The following is a 20,567-nucleotide window of genomic DNA, read 5'->3' as shown; positions in this document are numbered from 1 at the left end:
GTCTCACCTTTGCTCTTTGCAATTGCCATTGAACCACTAAACTTTCAAAATGCATCAGAGACAAAGGGGATTCTCAGAGAAGAACTTGAACAGAAAATATTACTATATGCAGATGATATAGTATTGTATATATCTGACCAACAAAATTCTGTGCCAGCAGTCATAAAAGCATTTGCAGATTTTCAAAAGATATCTGGACTCAAAATAAAATTTAAAATTAATAAAAGTTTGCTTTTTCCATTGAAATGTCTAGCACATCATCGGACTGGACAACTTCCCATTTATCTTAGCAAATTAGTTTAAATATATAGGGGTAAATATTACAAGTAGAAATAGTTTTTTTTAACAAAATATGGCTGTCTGCATGGAAACAATTAAACAAGACATGAATAGATGGTCTACCCTCCATCTTACATTAGCAGGGAGAATCAACATTGTTAAAATGACCATCCTTCCCAAGCGCTTCTTCCTTTTTCAGAGCATCCCCATATACATTAACAAATATTTTTTTAAGAAATTAGTCAATCATAATCTCATTTATTTGGAATTTGAAACATCCAAAGGGTGACTCTACAATCCCCTAAAGCGGAAGGGGGCTTGGCACTACCTAACTTTCAGTTTTATCATTGGGTGGCAAATATTCAAGCTATAAAGACCTGGGGCCTCATGCATAACACCGTGCGTAGAATTTGCACTGTAACATGACGTAAGCACAAAAGCGGAAATGTGCTTCCGCACAAAAAAATCCAGATGCATAAATCTGTGTGAACGCCAACTTCCACGTTCTTCCGCTTCATAAATCCCGGTCAGCGTGAAAAGTAACGTATGTACACACACCTGCTGTCCCGCCCCAACTCCTCCCAGAATTACGTCTCTTTGAATATGCAAATCAATATAAATAGCCCTTAAGATCAGCCTTCTGTGAAAAGACAATGGCAAAAGCACGAGGGGAAAATAGAAGGATTTCAGCGAATACCAAGTGCAGGCAAGGAAAAACATACTATTTGTTGGTTTAAACAGTGGTATAAACAACAAAAGGAAGTTGACAGAGTAACATAGTGTGTCGGAGAAACTCGAAAGCTCAAGTTCACAAAGTCTCACGGTGCCTGAAATAAAGAAGTTGTCACATATCAAAGTCGCCATTAATAGGCAAGTCGTAGCTCACCGTCTGAGTGTCATACGAAAGCTTATTAGGGTACAGAGAGAAAAAAAAAATAGGCACACAGTGGGTGAAAAAAGCACAAAATGTCAACTTTAATCTCTCAATTTCCACTTTAATCATGTAGTTTATTTTGTCATGAAAGTAGAACATCATAAACTTCATCTTAAAATCATTTAATTTACTAGTTTCTCAAATCCCATCATAACTAAAGTAGCACGTTAAATGCTTTGTTTTGTATTTGATGTTCTATGTGCTCTGTGTGTGAATCACTACGTGCTTCTTGGCTTTCTCTTCCTCCGACAGGACACAATCCATTACATTCGTAATATTACAGCTCTCTGAATAATTTTAAAATACTGAGATTTATATGTGATATTTTCATGATGATAGGAGTTAAAGCATGTTGTTAAACCTGGGAACACGGTGGCACAGTGATTGTTCATGTCTCACGCAAGGTGCTTGCTGCGCCATTCATGACCTTTGATGAAATACTTTTATTGCAGCAGTACTGTCTCTTTCAAGCATACTAACCCCCAATCCCTGTCCTTGCTTTTCTTTCTCCAAATTCCCAATCAGCTCTGTAATAGACGTTAAGCCATCTGTAAGCTTAGAACGCAGATTCTTCAAAACTTTTAAGGAACATTGAAATATCTTCGTAGTACGTGTTTAATTATTCTATCCATCTATCCTTCCTGCCTCGCGCTGTATTCTTGCTGGTGCTGGAACAATCCATGAATGCGCTGTGGCACCGTGTCCTCACATGTTTAAATATTAACAATATAGATTATTTAAATGAAGTTAAAGTTTTATCTGTATAATATAATCAACATATTTTGCTGCATTTCATCTTAAAAATGATGTCATCATATGTAAATGCGTGCTTTATAAAGTGGCTCAGGTTGTGCAATATTATAACTGTATCACAAGTTTACAGTGAGGTAATTGTACTTATAGGTACAAACAGTTCTACAAGGAGCACTTGATGGACTGAGTGCGCTTATAGTTCTTGGGATGAAACTGTTTCTGAACCGCAAGGTCAGTACAGGAAAGGCTCTGAAGCGTTTGCCGTATGAGAGCAGTTCAATAGACTGCATGGCTGAGGCAGCGTGTGTTAGATGCTGTATACTGATAATTCTTTCTGATCAGCAGTTGTACAGCTGTGATTCCCCACTCAGATACAGTGATATAAATATTCCGAGTGGTGCAGTGAGAGTAATATGGAGAAAGATGATCCACTGTGGCAACCTCTAATGGGAGCAGCTGAAAGAAGAAGGTGCAGTGAGAGTAACAATGCTAAAGCAGCTATTGTTTTTAGAATAGTTTGACCATTCTGTGGACCATTATATTGTTACAAGTTAATTACAAACAGATGCATTAAACTAATAAACAATATGCAGTTAATTTCAGTGTATTTATAAAGCCATGTCAGGGATGTGGATCTAAAAAAGAAAGGGTTACCACACAGGAACAGTAGCACTGCTTTGACGTTGGGTGCCGCCAGTGTGCAAAACCGAGCACAGAACTTGCGTACGCCAGGGTATGGGCTACTGTGGAAATGTGTGTGGCTTTACGCCAAGTTTAGGTTTTATACATCGCGATTTGAACGTGGAAATGTTCTTATGCAACATTTTTGTGCGTAATGTCACACTTGGGTCACAGATTTGCACAGAAACACAGAAGATTGTAGAGACAGGAAATTTATTCAAACACTGCAAACAAACACATGTCTCTTTTTCAAAGTTTAAACATGCTCCTTGACAAGACGGAGATGACAAATCCGTCTCACAATTAAAAGAATGCAAACGTATCTTCCTCTTCAAACAAGTGTGCATCAGGAGCAGGGAAGGTCTGAGAGAGAGAGAGAGAGAGAGAAAATGAAACAATCAGAAACTGACAGGGGCTGTTTGGACTTTTAAGTCTCCGAAGTACCGCACGGATCATGCGATAGATCAGCTGCAAGTAAGCCCAGCAGCAAGGGAGCAATGTGAAGGTAGTCTTTCAGCGTCTTTTTTTTTTTTTTTTTTTTTTTTTTTAAACCTGTAGGGGTGCGATCAGCCCCCCAGCTCACAGTACGCACAGTTTATACATGATGCCCCTGGATATCGACACAAATTGATGAATATACACATGCCTGGTCTGCAATAGAAATAAAATTTAGCAGTTCTTTTATATTCCTTCCTCTGTGCCCCAGTCAATACTAATTTCTGTCAATACACAAATAATCCAATAGCCCTTCATTCTCTCAGAATATAGAACCAATGTAGGAATCGCATTAAGACTGAGAAGCTTTTATCTGTTGCAACTCACCTTTTTCCATCCTCTCAAACATACACAGTATTTAATGTGTGGAAAATGTCTGGGATTAAAACACCTAGAGACTTGGTGCATAGACAATGTCTTTGCATCCAATGAACAATTACACTTCAAATTTAACTTCTCATCAGTCAATACAATTTTTCCACTACTTTTCAAGTAAGAAACTTTGCTAAACACTTCCCACCTAGTTTTGTTCTAGAAGAAATGTTGGTCAATCTTGAAGACTCCTAGCATCTGTACAATTTATAAATATATTTTAAAGTTACTTCCTTTCAAAGACCTCAGACTAGACTGGGGAAAGGATCTGTCACTTAATATTTCAGAAAAGGAGTAGAAGGCGGCCATGCATAGACTACACTAGCTCCATAAGCACAAATCATTCAATGCAATATCTTTTTTTATTGAGCACATTTATCTCATTTAAAATTGTCCAAAATGTTTCCAGGGCAAGATTCAACCTGTGAACATTGCAATATAGCTCCAGCCCCACTGGACCACAAGTTTTTGGCGTGTACCAAATTAACAACACTTTAGACAAAAGTCTTTGAACGCCTATCAGACAGCCTTGGTGTCACCATCACTTCGAACTCATTAACAGCCGTGTTTGGTGTATAGTAATCCCTCGCTATATCGCGCTTCGCTTTTCGCGGATTTTATATGTAAGCATATTTAAATATATATCGCGGATTTTTCGCTGCTTCGCGGGTTTCTGCGGACAATGGATCTTTTAATTTCTGGTACATGCTTCCACAGTTGGTTTGCCCAGTTGATTTCATACAAGGGATGCTATTGGCAGATGGCTGAGAAGCTACCCAACTTACTTTCTCTCTCTCTCTCTCTCTCTTGCGCTGACGTAGGGGGGTGTGAGCAGGGGGGCTGTTCGCACACCTAGACGATACGGACGCTCGTCTAAAAATGCTGAAAGATTATCTTCACGTTGCTATCTTTTGTGCAGCTGCTTCCTGAAACGACATGCTGAACGGTGCTTCGCATACTTAAAAGCACGAAGGGCACGTATTGATTTTTTTATCTGTCTCTCTCTCTCTCTCTGCTCCTGATGGAGGGGGTGTGAGCTGCCGCCTTCAACAGCTTTGTGCCGTGGTGCTTCGCATACTTAAAAGCCAAACAGCACTATTGATTTGTTTGCTCCTTTGAAGAGGAAGATATGTTTGCATTCTTTTAATTGTGAGACTGAACTGTCATCTCTGTCTTGTCATGGAGCACAGTTTAAACTTTTGAAAAAGAGACAAATGTTTGTTTGCAGTGTTTGAATAACGTTCCTGTCTCTCTACAACCTCCTGTGTTTCTGCGCAAATCTGTGACCCAAGCATGACAATATAAAAATAACCATATAAACATATGGTTTCTACTTCGCGGATTTTCTTATTTCGCGAGTGGTTCTGGAACGCAACCCCCGCGATGGAGGAGGGATTACTGTACTCCCAGATGGGTTTAAAGTGGAGGACAAAAAAAACTACACTACTAGCACGTAGACTTACCTTGCTCAACTGGAGGAATCCCACCACTTCTAAGTCTGTGGATAACTGATGTTCTATGCTATTTGATATTGGGGGGGAAAAATTTTTAATTTTCACTTTTATGATCTGTTCAAAACTTTTTTTTTTTTTTTTTTTTAAAATAAGTTCCACTTGATTGTATGGCATGTTATCTGCTTCTAATTAAAATGAATAAAAAAATAATCTACTAGCTTGTAGTTAACCAAATGAGAGGAGAGGACGTAATGGTTCAATCCAATATGCAAGTCTATTTATGTTGGTTATTTTTTTTATGTTAAAGCATCTTTAAGAGCGTGTTTACTGTATATTAGTTATGATGCCATGTTGGATCCCAGGAGAAATTCATTTTTCCTGAATGTCTTTTTGGTCATTTGGGTAGCTCAGTCGCAGTATTTGACACTTGAGAATAAAGTGATGTTTAATCCTGGAATAGAAGGCTGTGTATAACCATGCAGAAAATACTTGGAGAAGAAAGAACACAGTGCATTTAAAGATTAGCATACTTGGTGGTAACTGGACTAGTAGGCAAGGATTATAAACATCTCTTAGCTCTCTATAATAGAATCTATATATATATAAAATCCCTATGTGCGTCCAGGTGTCCGTGTGTGGGTGTCTTCTGATGAAGTGTGCATGTGCGGGGCACGGTGCGACGCGCAATATTACTGTCAGAGAAAGTTAGAGGTGTTTTACGGAAATACAAACCAGTATTACTGCGAGAGGAAATTAAAGGTACACAATACAGTGACGCATATTACAGCCACATACAAGCCAGTATTACTGTCAGAGGAGATTAAAGGCATATTACCGACGCGCACGCCTGTATTACTGCCAGAGAAAATTAAAGGTATATTACGAACGTACAAGCCAGCGGACGTACAAGACGGTATCCTTCAAAAAGGCGAGCCTCAAAAGGGCGACCTCAATTGGGCGCGGCGAATAAAGGCGCGCGTAAATAAAGATCTGCACCTTTGTTGCTCTTCACATATTCCAGAGCCGTTTGAACTAAATTATCTACAAACGCCTTTATTCGCCACTCTCAATTGAGGTCGCCCTTTTGAAGCTCGCCTTTTTGTGCACGCCCCTATTGAATAGAGCCGTACAAGACAGTATTACTGTCACAGAAAATTAGACACACAATACACGGCGGCAGCCCGACGGTCAGCTCAGGAAGTAAACATCAACAAAAGAAAGGCTGAAAGAAAGAAAAATACAACCAACAAAAAGAATGAGGTCAAAGTCCCTTGCCATTTAATATAGACTGTTCCTACTAATGTTTATGCACTACTGTTCTAGCACCCGTTATTAATTGACTAGTCATTTAGCCTGTTACAATAATATGTTAACGTTCTCTGTTATGAGATATATGGTTTGTTTTTGTTTAGTTTTTTTTCCAGTTTTGTTATTACTGTAGATACTCGCATATTAGTCGATCTCGCAGATAAGTAGTGTATTTTTAAGCTGAAAATTACGAAATTTGTTATGACCTGCGTATAAGTCGAGGGTAAAACTTGACAGCTATCAGAGATAGAGGGCGACAATCAGCTGTTAATGGCGACAAAACTCACTGTCACGTCACAGGCATTCCCTCTGTGCTTGGAGAAATGCTAGACTCGTTGACTCGGCAACTAATCCTTGCGTGTGCGTGAGTTGCGAAATGTAAACAAAGGCAAGTTGGCATCGACATGTCACAAGGGAGCGAAGCGAGTGCAGAAAAGAAAACACTCAGCAGACGATGTTTTGCACATTATCGCTGAGTCGGACTCTGATTTTTCAGAATCAGATTTTATTGACAGTGATCAGGAATCGAGCAAGAGAGTGAGAAGCCAGCATCAGCTGATCGAACACCAGCCGATGCCGCGCCAGCTGAACGCATTCGCGCAGCCGATGCACCAACGGCAAGATTCGCGTGGGAGGAATACCCAGACATTGATCCATGGGAGCCGAACTGGCTACCGGACTTCACAAGACAGCATGGCTTACTGCTGGACACGACAGATCACCCGCTGCTGGACTACTTCAGGCTGCTCTCTCCTGATGCTGCTTTTCAGCTACTGTCAGATGAGACAAACGGGTAGGCAGAGAAATTTTTTGAATCGCAGGCTGCGCTTGCATCGCATTGATAGCGTGTGTTGCCTTGGTTCTTTTGATTCCAAATCTGGTCGCACTTGGCAGCTAATGGAATGTTTGTTATCCAAAACCTGCAAAAGCAAATGCTCAAATTCAAGTATTTCACAGTTTAAAGAATTATTTAATGAAATTAGGAAAAAACTAGCTAATTAGCAATAGTATTGCTGGCTTATAATTATTTCAAAGACTATGGGAAATGGCAGATGACCGGTGACTTAACACCGTGAAGCATTGAGTGTACAATGTCATTACCCAAATTTTTTGGACAATTGTGTTGCCCCGTGGATAAGTTGACCCTGGTTTTTTTTTTTTGTTTGTTTTTTTTTTTTTGAATGAATTTTAAGGAATAAATTTTTCGATTTATACGCGAGTATCTACGGTAAAATTTCTGAGAAACAAAAAAAAATCCTCTCTTGTACAGTTAATATCATTGCAATGGATTGCTTTATGTATTTCCCCCACCTCTTTGTGCCTAGTAGAGACTATAGATTGGATTAGGTGTAAACCAAATAATTTAATCTGAGGCTAGAGATCTGCACTGGTAATCGGAAGGTTGCCGGTAGAATCCCATAAATGCCAATAGGGACTCTGCTCTTTTGGGCCCTTGAGCAGGGCCCTTGAGCAAGGCCCTTAACCTGCAATTGCTGAGCGCTTTGAGTAGTGAGAAAAGCGCTATATAAATGCAGAGAATCAATTTTGATCTCATTTATATCCTAAATACTGGAAATGGTGGGTTATATGACTTAAGTATTCGATTGGGTCAGTGTTCAGTAGATAAAAGAACTAGTCTTGTGTGAGGTGCACAAATGGGTAATGTGCTCGGTGCAGTAGTTATTGTTTCCTTGAGTATGGAGTAGCAAATAATTACAAGAGATGTCACACAAGTAGTCACTTTGCATCCCAGCTTCCAGTCAAGATTTAAATATTGTATGTACAATATTCAGTTAATTTATAATTTTGGCTTTCTTTTTGGCAATACAGAAAATCCTGGCTTATTTAAAGTGCTTGATTTTCCTACATTTCTGCAGGTTTCTCCAACAGAAAAGGCGCTTGCTAACCAGTTTCTAGCACCAGGGAGAAACCCAACTATGGCAAGTGAGAAGACTCTTACAAGCAAGACTGTGCACCTGCAGACCAAGGCAAGATGTACAGGAGAGATGAGGAATGAACTTCTTGGAATGGTGAGTGATTTGCACACCCAGACCTTCTAGATGATGCATGGCAAATGCAATAACAGTTCTCACTTGTTCTTAGTTTTGTGCTTCCTAATTATTGTTGTCATCCACCACCACCTCTAACCATGTCCTCTTCTGCTTCTCGTTGGGTCTTCTATCATGGTCACAGTGGATTTCTTCACTCAGTCATCCTCTACCTTTCACATGAAATGTGTCAGTAGTAGTGTGCTGTCAGCTTGGGATGATCCCATGCTGGTCTGGTTTTAGTATGTATTAACGATAATGTTATCCAACTGTCTGAGTTGTGCAGAATTTATGTACATGAAAAAGCACTTGACTACCATTTTAAAAAAATTTTGTATACCATTAAAAACATTCTTTGCTAATGTCTTGCTTCTGAGGAAGTATTTTGTACATGTTTATTACTGTTGGATTAATTTGGTTATTTGGAAAAGCTTTCTGCATAATGAGTGACAAGAATCTACTTTTATTTGTATTATCTACGTAATTGGAAAATGAGTTGCAGAGTCAATTTTGCTTCACATAAGGTATTCGTAACATGTGCCTCTTGTCATTACTTTCTCTATAGGGAATTCAAGGTTTTTCATATTTTTAAAGTAGTTAACATATACAACAATCACAGCTTCACAATTGCAATCTTTTTTTTTTTTTTTTTTATGTTTACACAAGGGTGTACTTTTTCTCTGTGCTCTGTCCCTTTTAATTCGAGAGGAATGTGTAGCGGTCTGTTAATTGAGAGAGCTCAAGACACTTATTGCTGGTTCACTTCCATTAAGAGGCAATCAGCTAGATCAGGGGCCTCCAATCAGTCCTGGAGGGCCGCAGTGGATGCAGGTTTTTGCTCCAACCCAATTGCTTAATAAGAAGCACTAATTGCTCAAGTAACACTTCTGCTTCACTTTAGTTGTCTCGCTCATTAAGATTTTGAATGCTTATTGCTTATTTTCATCTGAAACAGCTGTATTCATTTAGTTTTTAATGGATCCTAATTAGCAATAACATGCGAATGACAAAAGAGACCAGCATTTCTCCATTTGGCTTGTTACCATTTACGCCAGTGTGTATTTATCTTGCATTATTTGGTTTAATTAAATACTTGGAAGGAAAGTAAAGAGAAAAAAAGTGAATGATTGAGAATTGCTCGTCCATTTTAGCCTTCAAATCATTTGGATGATATCCTTAGATAGGGGAAGAAAGTCTAGGATATGAGAATGACCTGACATAGCAGAGTTAAAGCACTAACAAACCATGAAATTAAATTATTGGCAGAATTGCTTTCTAATTAAGCAACCGGGTTAGAACAAAAACCTGCAGCCACTGTGGCCCTTCAGGACTGTGATTGGAGACCCCTGAGCTAGATGAACAAACCAAGGCAAAATTTGAAACGAAAACAAAAGTAACAGCAGAAGTTAAACTTGATCAACCTTGGTCTGCTGTTACTTGAGACAGCACTTGGATCTGAGGATCGTCTCCTTTTAGTACACTACTATGTAGTCCGGTATTGATCCACTACTAGTTTGTTGCTGTTTTGGGAACACTACAACTGACCCAGTGTTTTTCTTCTTAGCACATCACTTCTCGTCTCTACACCAACTTCTCTTTCTCTCTCTCTCTGATGTTACATACATCCACCTGGTCATACTTAGTCTCGGTTCTTTCAAAGTTTGCTCTGTGGTCTTCCTCCATTGGCAATGTCTCACAACAGATTAGTCCTCATTTAGCTTTCATTAACTTTTCCCTTCAGTGCCAGAGAGGATGGTGTGAAATTTTTCAAATTGTCAAAGCCTCGTGGTCCAATTGAAGATTATAGATGTTGGGGCCAAACCCTGTAGTATCGGGCACAAGGCAGCAAGCAACCCTAAACCAGGCATCAGTCAGTACATATCCTGTTTACACAAAGACTTCAGAATCCACACCATTAGCCAAATTCTTTCCTTTAATAGAAAATATAATTTTGTTAATTTTAATATGTTAATCCATTAATACTAAATACATGTTTATTTTACATTTCTAAGAACGTGTAGCTACCCACAAAGAAGAATAATTTTTCCGATCTTGCCTCTCAAGATTTTGTACTCGTTTTTCATTGTGTCTTTTAAACATTTCACTTCATTATGACCACATATTGTAGTTACCAATGACCTGAATTATCATAGCAAGTATGGCACAGTAGTTCACTAGAAGGCTTAGAGGTCCATCCATCCATTTTCCAACCCGCTGAATCCGAAAACAGGGTCATGGGGGTTCTGCTGGAGCCAATCCCAGCCAACACAGGGCACAAGGCAGGAACCAATCCCGGGCAGGGTGCCAACCCACTGCAGAGGCTTAGAGGTTTTCCTGATAAATACTGAATTAAACTAATGTATTTGTTTCCTGTCCGTGAAGTTAAGGATGGTGGTTTGAACAGAAGTATAGTGGAGTCCTATCTTGATTTAAAGCTGCAAGCACAGGCATAATTCTGTTATTCTCACAGTTAATCTGTAGATGGTCTTTCCCTAGTCCACTAAACAAAATATGGATGAGTAACCTCCATTCACCAATTAAGTATCAGTGTGTGAATACAGTTTTTAAATACTATTCCCTTTTTGTTTGTTGCTGTTTTGTGAAATGGCATCTCCTTAAGAATGCTTTTAGTTTACTAGTCAAGTCAAGTCAACTTTATATATAAAGCACTTTACATACAACAGCCGCTGACCGAAGTGCTGAACATAGGCTAAAATAAATTTTAAACAAAAACAAAATAATAAGTAAAATAAAATACAATAAATGAAACTAATTAAAACATAGTAAACACAAACAGAGTTAAAACAGAGTAAAATCAACTGCTCACACAGGATCAAACGCCAAACCAAAGAGGTAAGTCTTAAGAGCAGACTTAAAAATGGGCAGTGAGGAGGCCTGTCTAATGTGGATCGACAGAGAATTCCAGAGCCTTGGAGCCACAACGGAAAAAGCCCTATCCCCCCTGAGCTTTCGCTGAGTCCTAGGCACATCCAGAAGCAGCTGACCAGCTGATCTGAGTGAGCGGGAAGGAGAGTGCATATGCAGCATCTCAGCGAGGTAGGGCGGAGCAAGCCCATTTAAGGACTTAAAAACAAATAAAAGAATCTTAAAATGAACTCTAAACTGAACAGGCAGCCAGTGCAGTGAGGATAACACAGGTGTAATGTGCTAATTTTTTCGCGTGCCAGTTAAAAGGCGTGCAGCAGCATTTTGCACCAGCTGGAGCAGAGACAGGGAACACCAACATACAACGAATTACAATAGTCCAACCGGGTTGTAATGAAGGCGTGGATTACTGTTGTAAATTGATCTTTGGAAAGAATGTTTTTTATCTTCGCCAAACGTCTTAGCTGAAAAAAACAAGATTTCACCACCACACTGATCTGACCATCCAGTCTAAAATCCTCATCTATCCTAAAACCCAAATTTGTAATAACAGGTGTACCATATTGTGCAAGGGGACCCAAATCCACAGGAGCAGAAGTAGAAATAGACCCACTGGTGCCCCCAGGACCAAAAACTATAACCTCTGTCTTATTTTCATTAAAATTTAAGAAGTTTACTAATTGAAAGATTTTTTTCATTCATATAGTGTGGGTGCGTGAGGGGTTGTTTTCTAATCTTTCTATTCCTCTTAATATCTGTTCTTTTCTAGACTCTGCAATTACTATTTCAGCTTCATTCCACCTTTAAAAGTATAAGATGATGTTTCATTCTGTTAATGGCATTATATGAAATGCTACTTTTTAGAAAAAGTATCATTTTGACATCTACTTCCTTTCACTCTACTCCAACTGTGGTGGTAAATTAATGTGAAAAAGACATCAAGCAAAGATTGTATTTTGGCATGTCACTCTCTTTACTCTCCTCTCCATCTCGGGTATGTTAACTGTTCTTCCCGAAAAACTTAAAACTTGATTGGTACATTTACTAAGGGTGCTATAATGATGTATAATTAGTACATATGCCAAACAGAAGCAAGTTACGTTCTTTTAGCTATATTGCTAATATAAATGCTATATAATATATATATATATATATATATATATATATATATATATATATATATATATATATATATATATATATATATATATACTGCAAATATATATTCTGAATTTTGTGATTCTGTATGGCTACAAGACCTTTTAGAACAGAAATCAAATGTTGTTTTTCTTTATTAGATGCATTCTTTGCCATAATGCTTATTTTTATGGAGGATGAGATTTGTCAATATTTTCTAATTTGTGCTTTCACTGCCTGAATATAAAATTCAGACCTTCCTCTCAACAGGATACAGATGTCCAATTTCATGGTTTATGTTTTTGTCTCTTAATAGGCAACATCTGCAGCTGGTAAGAGTCCAACATTTCTTGAAGGTTTGATTTCTTGTGAGCAAGAATACATAGGGTCTGTAGTACTGAAGGGCTTTTCATTATGTTTCCTTGAATTGTGAGTAACGAGGAAGGCTTATCAGTTAACATGATTACCCTGGAAGGCCATTGGTGAGCATGGGCTATTGAATTTCTTACTAAAGATGTTTTTTAATTAGTAGAATTCTTCCTTTTTGTAATGTACATTAAGGGGCTGTTCAACCCCCACACCCCACATGATTTCATATTCATTCATATGGCTGTAATACAGTATGTGGTGTGCTTGGTTCAAATGTTTTTTGTTTTTTTTTTCCTTTTTTCCTCCAGATATTAAAGAAACTGACTTGAGGAACAGAAGGTGAGTGTTTGTAACAAGGTTATTATAGTTAATGAAAACTGAAACTATTATTAAACATTTTCATAAACTGAAATAAAATAAAACCGAAATGAAAAACTAAACAAAACTATTAAAGTAGCAGGAAAGACTAACTGAAATAAAATAATAATTTACTAAATATTTTTAGTTTTCGTTTTTGAATGAATATTCTTGCCATTAATCTTTAACCCTTGTAAGTTTTAACTCTAAAACAGAAAGTCATCCACCACGAGCCGCCTGCATATATTCATCCAGTGAACGGCGGCTGTTCACACAGCATTTGTGGTGGTGGAGCAAGCTGAGTGCGGGTGCATAAAGCGTGAGAAATAGAAAGCAATTTGCGTGCCACCTGTCTTTGTGCTTGTTGTATATCAAGATGTAATTCAAACGGCTGAAATCAGAATGTGCTGGTCAGAAAAACGTTTACCATATGGACAGAAAAATCACAAATTATATTTCAGTTTATTTCTCGGGTGTCTGCTTTTTGTTAACAGCAATTCACCTGCCACTTCGCACAGGAGAAATCATTTTTACTTTCTCATATACGAAGTATAGAGCAAGTATAGTAGTCATGAAAAAAATTCGACCTCGATATTTCAATGAATCTTGACATTATAGACTAACCAGTGTCCAACAATACTGTTTTTTTGGAACTGTGTGTGTACGCATGCACGTGTGTGTGTATAAACACGATAACTCAAAAACGCAACTAGATAGATGGATGAAATTCTGCATGTGGTTGTTACACCACAATTCTAGATCTGTATTAACTTTTGAGCCAAATCCATCACACCCGGAAGTGGTACTTTACCTGAGCACATAATCGATTTTTTTTTTTTTAATGTATGTTTATTTTAATGTACATAATATAAAAATCATTGTCTTGCGGTTTACTCCTCAAATATTCATCCCCATATCTGAGTATACAAGAAAGTCGGGGAGAGCACTCCTGGTTTTTGAAAATAAAATGGTACTGATCGAGAGACTGACTAGGTCATCATACAAGATCAGCATATTGTTGCTGACCAATCACTTTTGCTTTAAAAACATCGTTTAACAATGAAGCGATACAAACAAAGGTAGAGAGTCAGTCAGGTGATGAAAAACTAAACATACTAATGGGTTTTTGTATTTATTCCATATTTATTAATTTATCTTTTTTAGTTCATATTCACAACTCAAAATACCTGATATTTTGAAAGTAGTCCATAAGCAGAATTATATTTTAAAATATTTGTCTCCCTTTTTTCAATGTTTTTCTCTCTCAAAATAGATAGTTGAAATATCATTTTCTTTTTGTTCTTAACATCAGCCTTATCATACATATTGCATACCAGGGATTTTTCCTGCCTTGCATCCAAACCTGCTGCGGTAGGCTCCAGATTTCCTGCAATCCTACTCTGGATAAACGGGTTTCGATAATGTATATTTTGTTCTTAATCTCAGACGCTGTCTCTGTTGTTTTTTGCCTGTCCGTACTCCTATTACCTGCTCTTGCTGTGCTCATTATGGGTTTACTCTCCTTTATGGTGGTCTATTCAAGACTCGCTGCCCCTAACTTGAGAGATATATAATATACACATACATACATACATACATACATACATGTGTATATATGTATGATATAGAAATGTATTTGTGAAATAAACTAAAAATACATGATGAAGGAAAACTAAACTGAATTTCCAAGTAACGTAAGAAAAAATATAGAAATAAAAAGGCAAAACTATAATAACCTTGGTTTGGTTTGTAAAGGACATTTTGGACATTTTCGTTAAAGAGCATATTTATATTTTCCTCATTAGACATTTAAGGGTATCTTAATTCCATTAAGATCAGATGCAATCTCCGATCCAAACATCAGTGAGGCTTATACAGTACTGCACAGGGAATGGGTTGTGCACTGGAGTAAAATGGGTAGAAGGCTGCTCTGCTGATTTTTATCATCAGTTCACTTAAGTCTTGTATTTTTTTTCTTAATAAAATCTTGTAGAGAAAAGCCAAGCAAAATGACACCTTTTATTGGCTAACTAAAAAGATTACACATTGTAATCTTTTTAGTTATCCAATAAAAGGTGTTATTTTGCTTGGCTTTTCTCTACATTCATAATGGCTAACACGGTATAACACCCTAGTACTACTTAATAAAATCTTGTATAGTAATCTCTGTTCCTGAAGGGGGCAGCAATGCTCCATTGTGACACATAATGCAATGCAATTCGACAGCAGTTGTTAATTCAGTGACCCATTTGGCCAACTAAATTTAAAATCAATTTTTGGTTCATTTTGTTTTTTAAGAACATAGCTGAGGGCTAGTTGTTCTTTTATAATGATGAATAAACTTTGTTGTTCTTGTCAAATATTCTTGCATGTTATGACAAGACTTTTTTTTAATTAAATATATGGTATTGTGACAGAAGAACTCCACTAAAACTTTAAATTTACACAATTTTATCATACTGTCTAGTTTAGAGCAAGTCAAATTATCCAGCCTAGTACCTGTTTAATTTTCAGAAACTATTTTTATATTAGTGTAAAAAAACAAACAAATATAGTTTAGTGAACTCTTATTATGCCAGCTATGAGATACTGCTTGGAGAAACTGCCAGGAGTCGGATCTTTTGAGGGTTTGTATAGCAGCGTAGTGGATAGCAGGTGTGTGTCACAGCACCAATTTTATTCAAAGGTTCAAATCCTGGCTGAAGCTTTTTGGGGGGTGTGCGTGCATATTCTTATTATGCTCATATGGGTTCTTGTAAGTGATTTATGATTCCTTTTGAAGTTCTGTACATTACCCACCCAAACCTGTCTCTTGAGTGTGTGAGTATTTTCCAGTGAACTGAAGCACTATCCATTACCTCTTACCTCTGATCCGTGATAAAGAAGTCCAGAAAATCAAGAATTAAGAGTTGCTTTAATGTGATAGAAACTGGGTATTTCATCTAATACTGAAAAGAGGAACATGCAAAAGACCCATTGAGGAAAAACTTAATATTTGATAAAAATTCATGCAATGAATAGAGTATTACAAGAAATGGCCTTGCAGTTGTTAACAAAATGTTCAGCATGATTTCTGTTGCTTGATTAGCAAGCTTTCTGTGGCTTTCAGCATACTGTGGATTTTACCATTTAGTGAGCATTGATCTCCCACTTAAGGTGTTTCTTTATGTTGAGTTTCTAGCACTCCTTTTCAAGAGAAGTAAAAAAATGTATATTTTAGACACCCCGTACCCCATTGCAGGATTTGAGTGAATTATGTGTCCTGTTTTCACTGTCCTATAGATTCCTGCTGATTGTATGCTTTCTCATAATCGAAAAATAAAGAGCAAAACACCACTCAATAAAGCTATTGAAAAAAAATTGACATTATGAAATACAGTATGTTTTTCTGCAGGTTGCAGAATGTTATAATGCACTGTATATATTGCACCTGAAGTATTTTTACTACGTTTGCATTGTGTACTTTTTGGAAGTGGAACAGTATGCCTATAAAGCATGAAGTGTTTATGACCTTTGCAATGTCTTTTTAAAAAAACACACAGGTTTGACACAGCTAATGCAAAAATAAACGCATCATAAAAAAAGATAATTCTACATAAGAGTATTCTACATATGAAAGGCATAAAATATCACCTGTGATTGCTATAACATATTCAATGCAGCCATTAATCAAACTTGATTTTATTCCATAGCTATGCTTTTGTTTTGTACCATGTTTTCATTCACCATTCATATTCTGCTACTCCCTAGAACCCACCCTCTTAACCTCTAATCCTGCCTTGTATCAACAGTTCAAGGTGGTGGTGGTGTGGGGGCTATTTTCTTGGCACACTTTGGGCCGCATAGTACAATCTGAGCAACTTTTTTAATGCCACAGTCTGCTGCAGTATTGTTGCTAACCATCTCCATCTGTTTGACTGTGGTATACCCATCTTCTAATGGCTACTTCCAGTAGGATAATGCACCATGTCATAAAGCTCAAATCCTCTTAAACTGGATTCTTGAACATAGTCACCAGATCTCAATTTAATAGAGCACCTTTAGGATGTGGTGGAACAGGAGATTTGCATCATGTGTGTGCAGCCGACCAAATCAGCAGCAACTGAATGATGCTATTGTGACAAGATGGACCAAAATACCTGAGGAATGTTTTTAGCAGCTTGTTGCAGTTCTGAAGGCAAAAAGGGGTCCAACCCGGTACTAACAGGGTGTGCCTAATAAAATGGCTAAAGAGTGGAGGGTGTATTTGGTAAAATACAATATTTAATTTTTTTTCAGTGCCTGAAATTGTAACTAAAATAATGACATTTGTATGAAAATGTACAGTTTGAAAGGAATCTGATGCCCACCCCCTCAAAATGTACTGTATGTATGTATGTATGTGTATATCTCTTCTTGTATAATATGCTACTGTGGCTGTCCGTTTGTCTGTCCAGGATTTTAAATCACCTGTAGCTCGCAAAATGTTTGATCTATTGACCTGAAATTTGGTACACATATACTATGTGACGTCTACTATCCGCTTTCGAGGTGATGATTTTTATTACTCTTTTGTTTTATTGTAGAATCAACTCTTGGCAGTGGGTAGCTGTGCAGTACATGCGTACAGGCGCCGTTCTCATCCCTACCACCTTCGCCGTCACTTCATCTACTTGAACACTTAAGTGGCAGCTTATGTGAAAAATTAAAAAAAAAACGTACTAAGTAATTGCAGCACAAAAACTGACGTAAATCAGTTTTAATGTGGAGAGATGCTGACTAAAGAAGAGAAGTGGGCTGCTAGAGTGGAAAAAACTGCTCACGAAGCACCAAGCGCAACAACCTCTGAGCAAATGAATGCTAAACATACAGTGAAAGAGTAGGAAAACCTATGTCAAGTGTATTCACTGCACGTTATCGTGCAGACCACTGTTACTCGTGTTAATATACAGTATAATATACGTATATGTATGTGTGGGTGTAAGCCAAAAACAGACGAGATATAAAATAAACTCTTAAGAACAATATTTTACATAGGAAATTATTTATATACCACAATTAAAAAAAATAATTTGCTTGGAACATCTTTTATCTTCTAATAGTAAACTAAAATTGTAAAAATAGAAAAATCCCTAACAATTGAGATACTAAATTAAATGATAACAATTCAGACAGTTTTGGATTTTTAAAGACCTGACCAATTTGATAAGCATGGTTAAAAGGCCAGAGAGAAACTCTAAATCCCGTTCACATCAATGCAGGGGGAAATAAACTTAAGTGTTCTGTGGTCAAATGACTGCCCTGTTGTACCCGGACTTTCTGCAGTCATTAATGTCTATATGTCGTGAAATTTTCTGAAGGATTTAGTTCTGCAGGTTTCCTCATAAGACCTTCGTTTCCAACATCAGTGTCAGCTGTAGAATACTTTGGATATGTGGAGATGGTGCATAGTGTCAACACAGGATTTTGGGCTGAAAAGAGCAAACAAAGATTACTATTAACTGGGAAAATTATTTTAAATATGAATTGAAATGACTATCAACAGTTTTATAAAGATAGTTGTAAGCACCTTTAATCTAAAATATGAGATTATGAAGTATTTTTAATCTGTAACAGTATATATATTGCATGTGTTACAAATTTATGAAAAGGCTATAATCAAACTTACTGAGGGCTTTGTAAATAGGATACCATATTGCTGTTTTTGTTGAAACAATTTTTTTATCTGTGTTGGTGTACTTCAGGGGAGTTGTGCTTGATGAGAAGCAGTCAACAGCTGACTTGGACATGGTCCTAAAGCAACATCAAAATACACAGGAGAAGCTGGCTGAGGAGATGGTCAGTTTGGCCCGTAATCTCAAAAACAACTCTTTGGCCACACAGAATGTCATCAAACAGGACAATCAGGTGTGTTGAACTTAGACCAGAACTTAAATTCATTAAGCTTTCAGGCTGTAACTGTTTTCGGGGCATATTCGAGGCATCCTTATTTAACCCTGCATTTCTAAGATGTATTTTTAGGGGATTAATATAACTGTACCTTATGTTCAAGGCATTTTCTTGGGCAAGAGTGTGTGGTGTTGGTGGTTTTTTTTTTTGGCTTTTAATTTAAAATTTTTAACCTACTAATGTGCTTATTCCTCTACTCAAGTTTCTGTGAGACATACATACTATATGAGTAGAGCATTTCTCTTATAGTTAAGGAGATGTAAGAATATAAAAAACAAACAAAATTTCAGTTACTTTGAATTTGTTTTTTTTTTTTTTTCCTCCCCACATAATCCTCTTATGTGTGGAGTTTGCATATTTAACCCTTGTTAGTTTGGTTTTCTTATGACAGACCAACATTTAAGGCACACAAGTGGTTTTAAATTGGTTATGTCTGGCTGTGCGCACCATGTGATAGACTGGCCTCTCCTCTCGGGTGGTTTCTTTGCTTTGCACCCATTTCTGTAGGAATAGTAAACCCTGTTCTGCCAAAAAAAGAAATGGCTGAGGCTAACCGTGCAAAATGAAGATGAACACAGTTGTCTGCATTTCACTGCTTTCCCTAATTGTGTCTTTGTATTTGTTATAGGAGAAGCGCATTTGTACAGTAAGTGCAGAAGTAGTCTAATGTGTAAAATAATTGGAACAAACCGGTAAATGTCCATTGTGGCTACTTAGAGGCTTACTTTTTTCATTTATAATTCACTCACCATGTATAACCAGTCTGAAGGTTTTTTTTTCTGATTTGCCACATTTTTCCTGAGAGTGTGCAGTTGTTGAACAAGGCTAATTCTCTAAACATTTCATTCTGATGGTGCAGAGTGGTTACTAGAATGAAATCCTAGAGCTGCCCCAAAAATAGTTTTGTTAAAAAAGAAAAATGAGGTTTGCCAGTTCCCTCATCAGTTCATGTAAGAAACCAAAAGACTTTCTTTTACAGTTAAATAGTCAACAGTTCTGCGCCTCCTGTGTGTGAACCCGAGAGGGACAATCTTCTCTGGTGGCCGAGACCTGTCAGAGGAAGATGGAACTACATAGAGAAGCTGGCACAAAAGTATAGTGGGCAGAAGTTGCCTCTGAGGCAGGGAGGGGAGAGCAAATTGAAGTAGCTGGGAGATGTGACCAGAGTGCCCACTAAGTGCCGTTCCTGTGAGCCCTGATCTCACAACTGCTTTTTTACTGGCTTCTCCAGTAGTCCTACCTTCTTCCGACATATGAGCCCATGTTTGAGATTTTAATGTTTTTGAAGTTAATAAAATGATGGGCCTTAAGATGTTTTTGGTTACAAAAAGTGTGCCACCACAGAAAGAAGGTTGGGGAAACCCTGAAGTAACTTTTACTGCCATATTTTGCTTTAGTTCTTAACCCATCAGCTTACAGTGCATCCGGAAAGTATTCACAGCGCATCACTTTTCCCACATTTTGTTATGTTACAGCCTTATTCCAAAATGGATTAAATTCATTTTTTTCCTCAGAATTCTACACACAACACCCCATAATGACAACGTGAAAAAGTTTACTTGAGGT

General features: G+C 37.5%; 1 protein-coding gene across 2 annotated transcripts in view; it reads left to right on the top strand.

Moving 5' to 3' along the window:
- use1 (unconventional SNARE in the ER 1 homolog (S. cerevisiae)) overlaps positions 1-20,567 on the top strand; it is a 42,809-nt gene that overhangs the window by 13,863 nt on the left and 8,379 nt on the right. For both annotated transcript variants that reach the window (XM_028816308.2, XM_028816307.2), the window contains exons 4-7: positions 8,154-8,306; positions 12,664-12,679; positions 13,025-13,055; positions 18,797-18,959. In XM_028816308.2, the coding sequence (XP_028672141.1) occupies positions 8,154-8,306; positions 12,664-12,679; positions 13,025-13,055; positions 18,797-18,959 (363 nt within the window). The remainder of the gene's footprint in view (positions 1-8,153; positions 8,307-12,663; positions 12,680-13,024; positions 13,056-18,796; positions 18,960-20,567) is intronic.

This window comes from Erpetoichthys calabaricus, chromosome 12, assembly GCF_900747795.2.
Source record: "Erpetoichthys calabaricus chromosome 12, fErpCal1.3, whole genome shotgun sequence".
In the NCBI taxonomy this organism is placed as follows: Eukaryota; Metazoa; Chordata; class Cladistia; order Polypteriformes; family Polypteridae; genus Erpetoichthys; species Erpetoichthys calabaricus.
The sequence above is the reverse complement of the archived record's forward strand: the minus strand, read 5'-3'. Positions and strand labels throughout refer to the sequence as shown.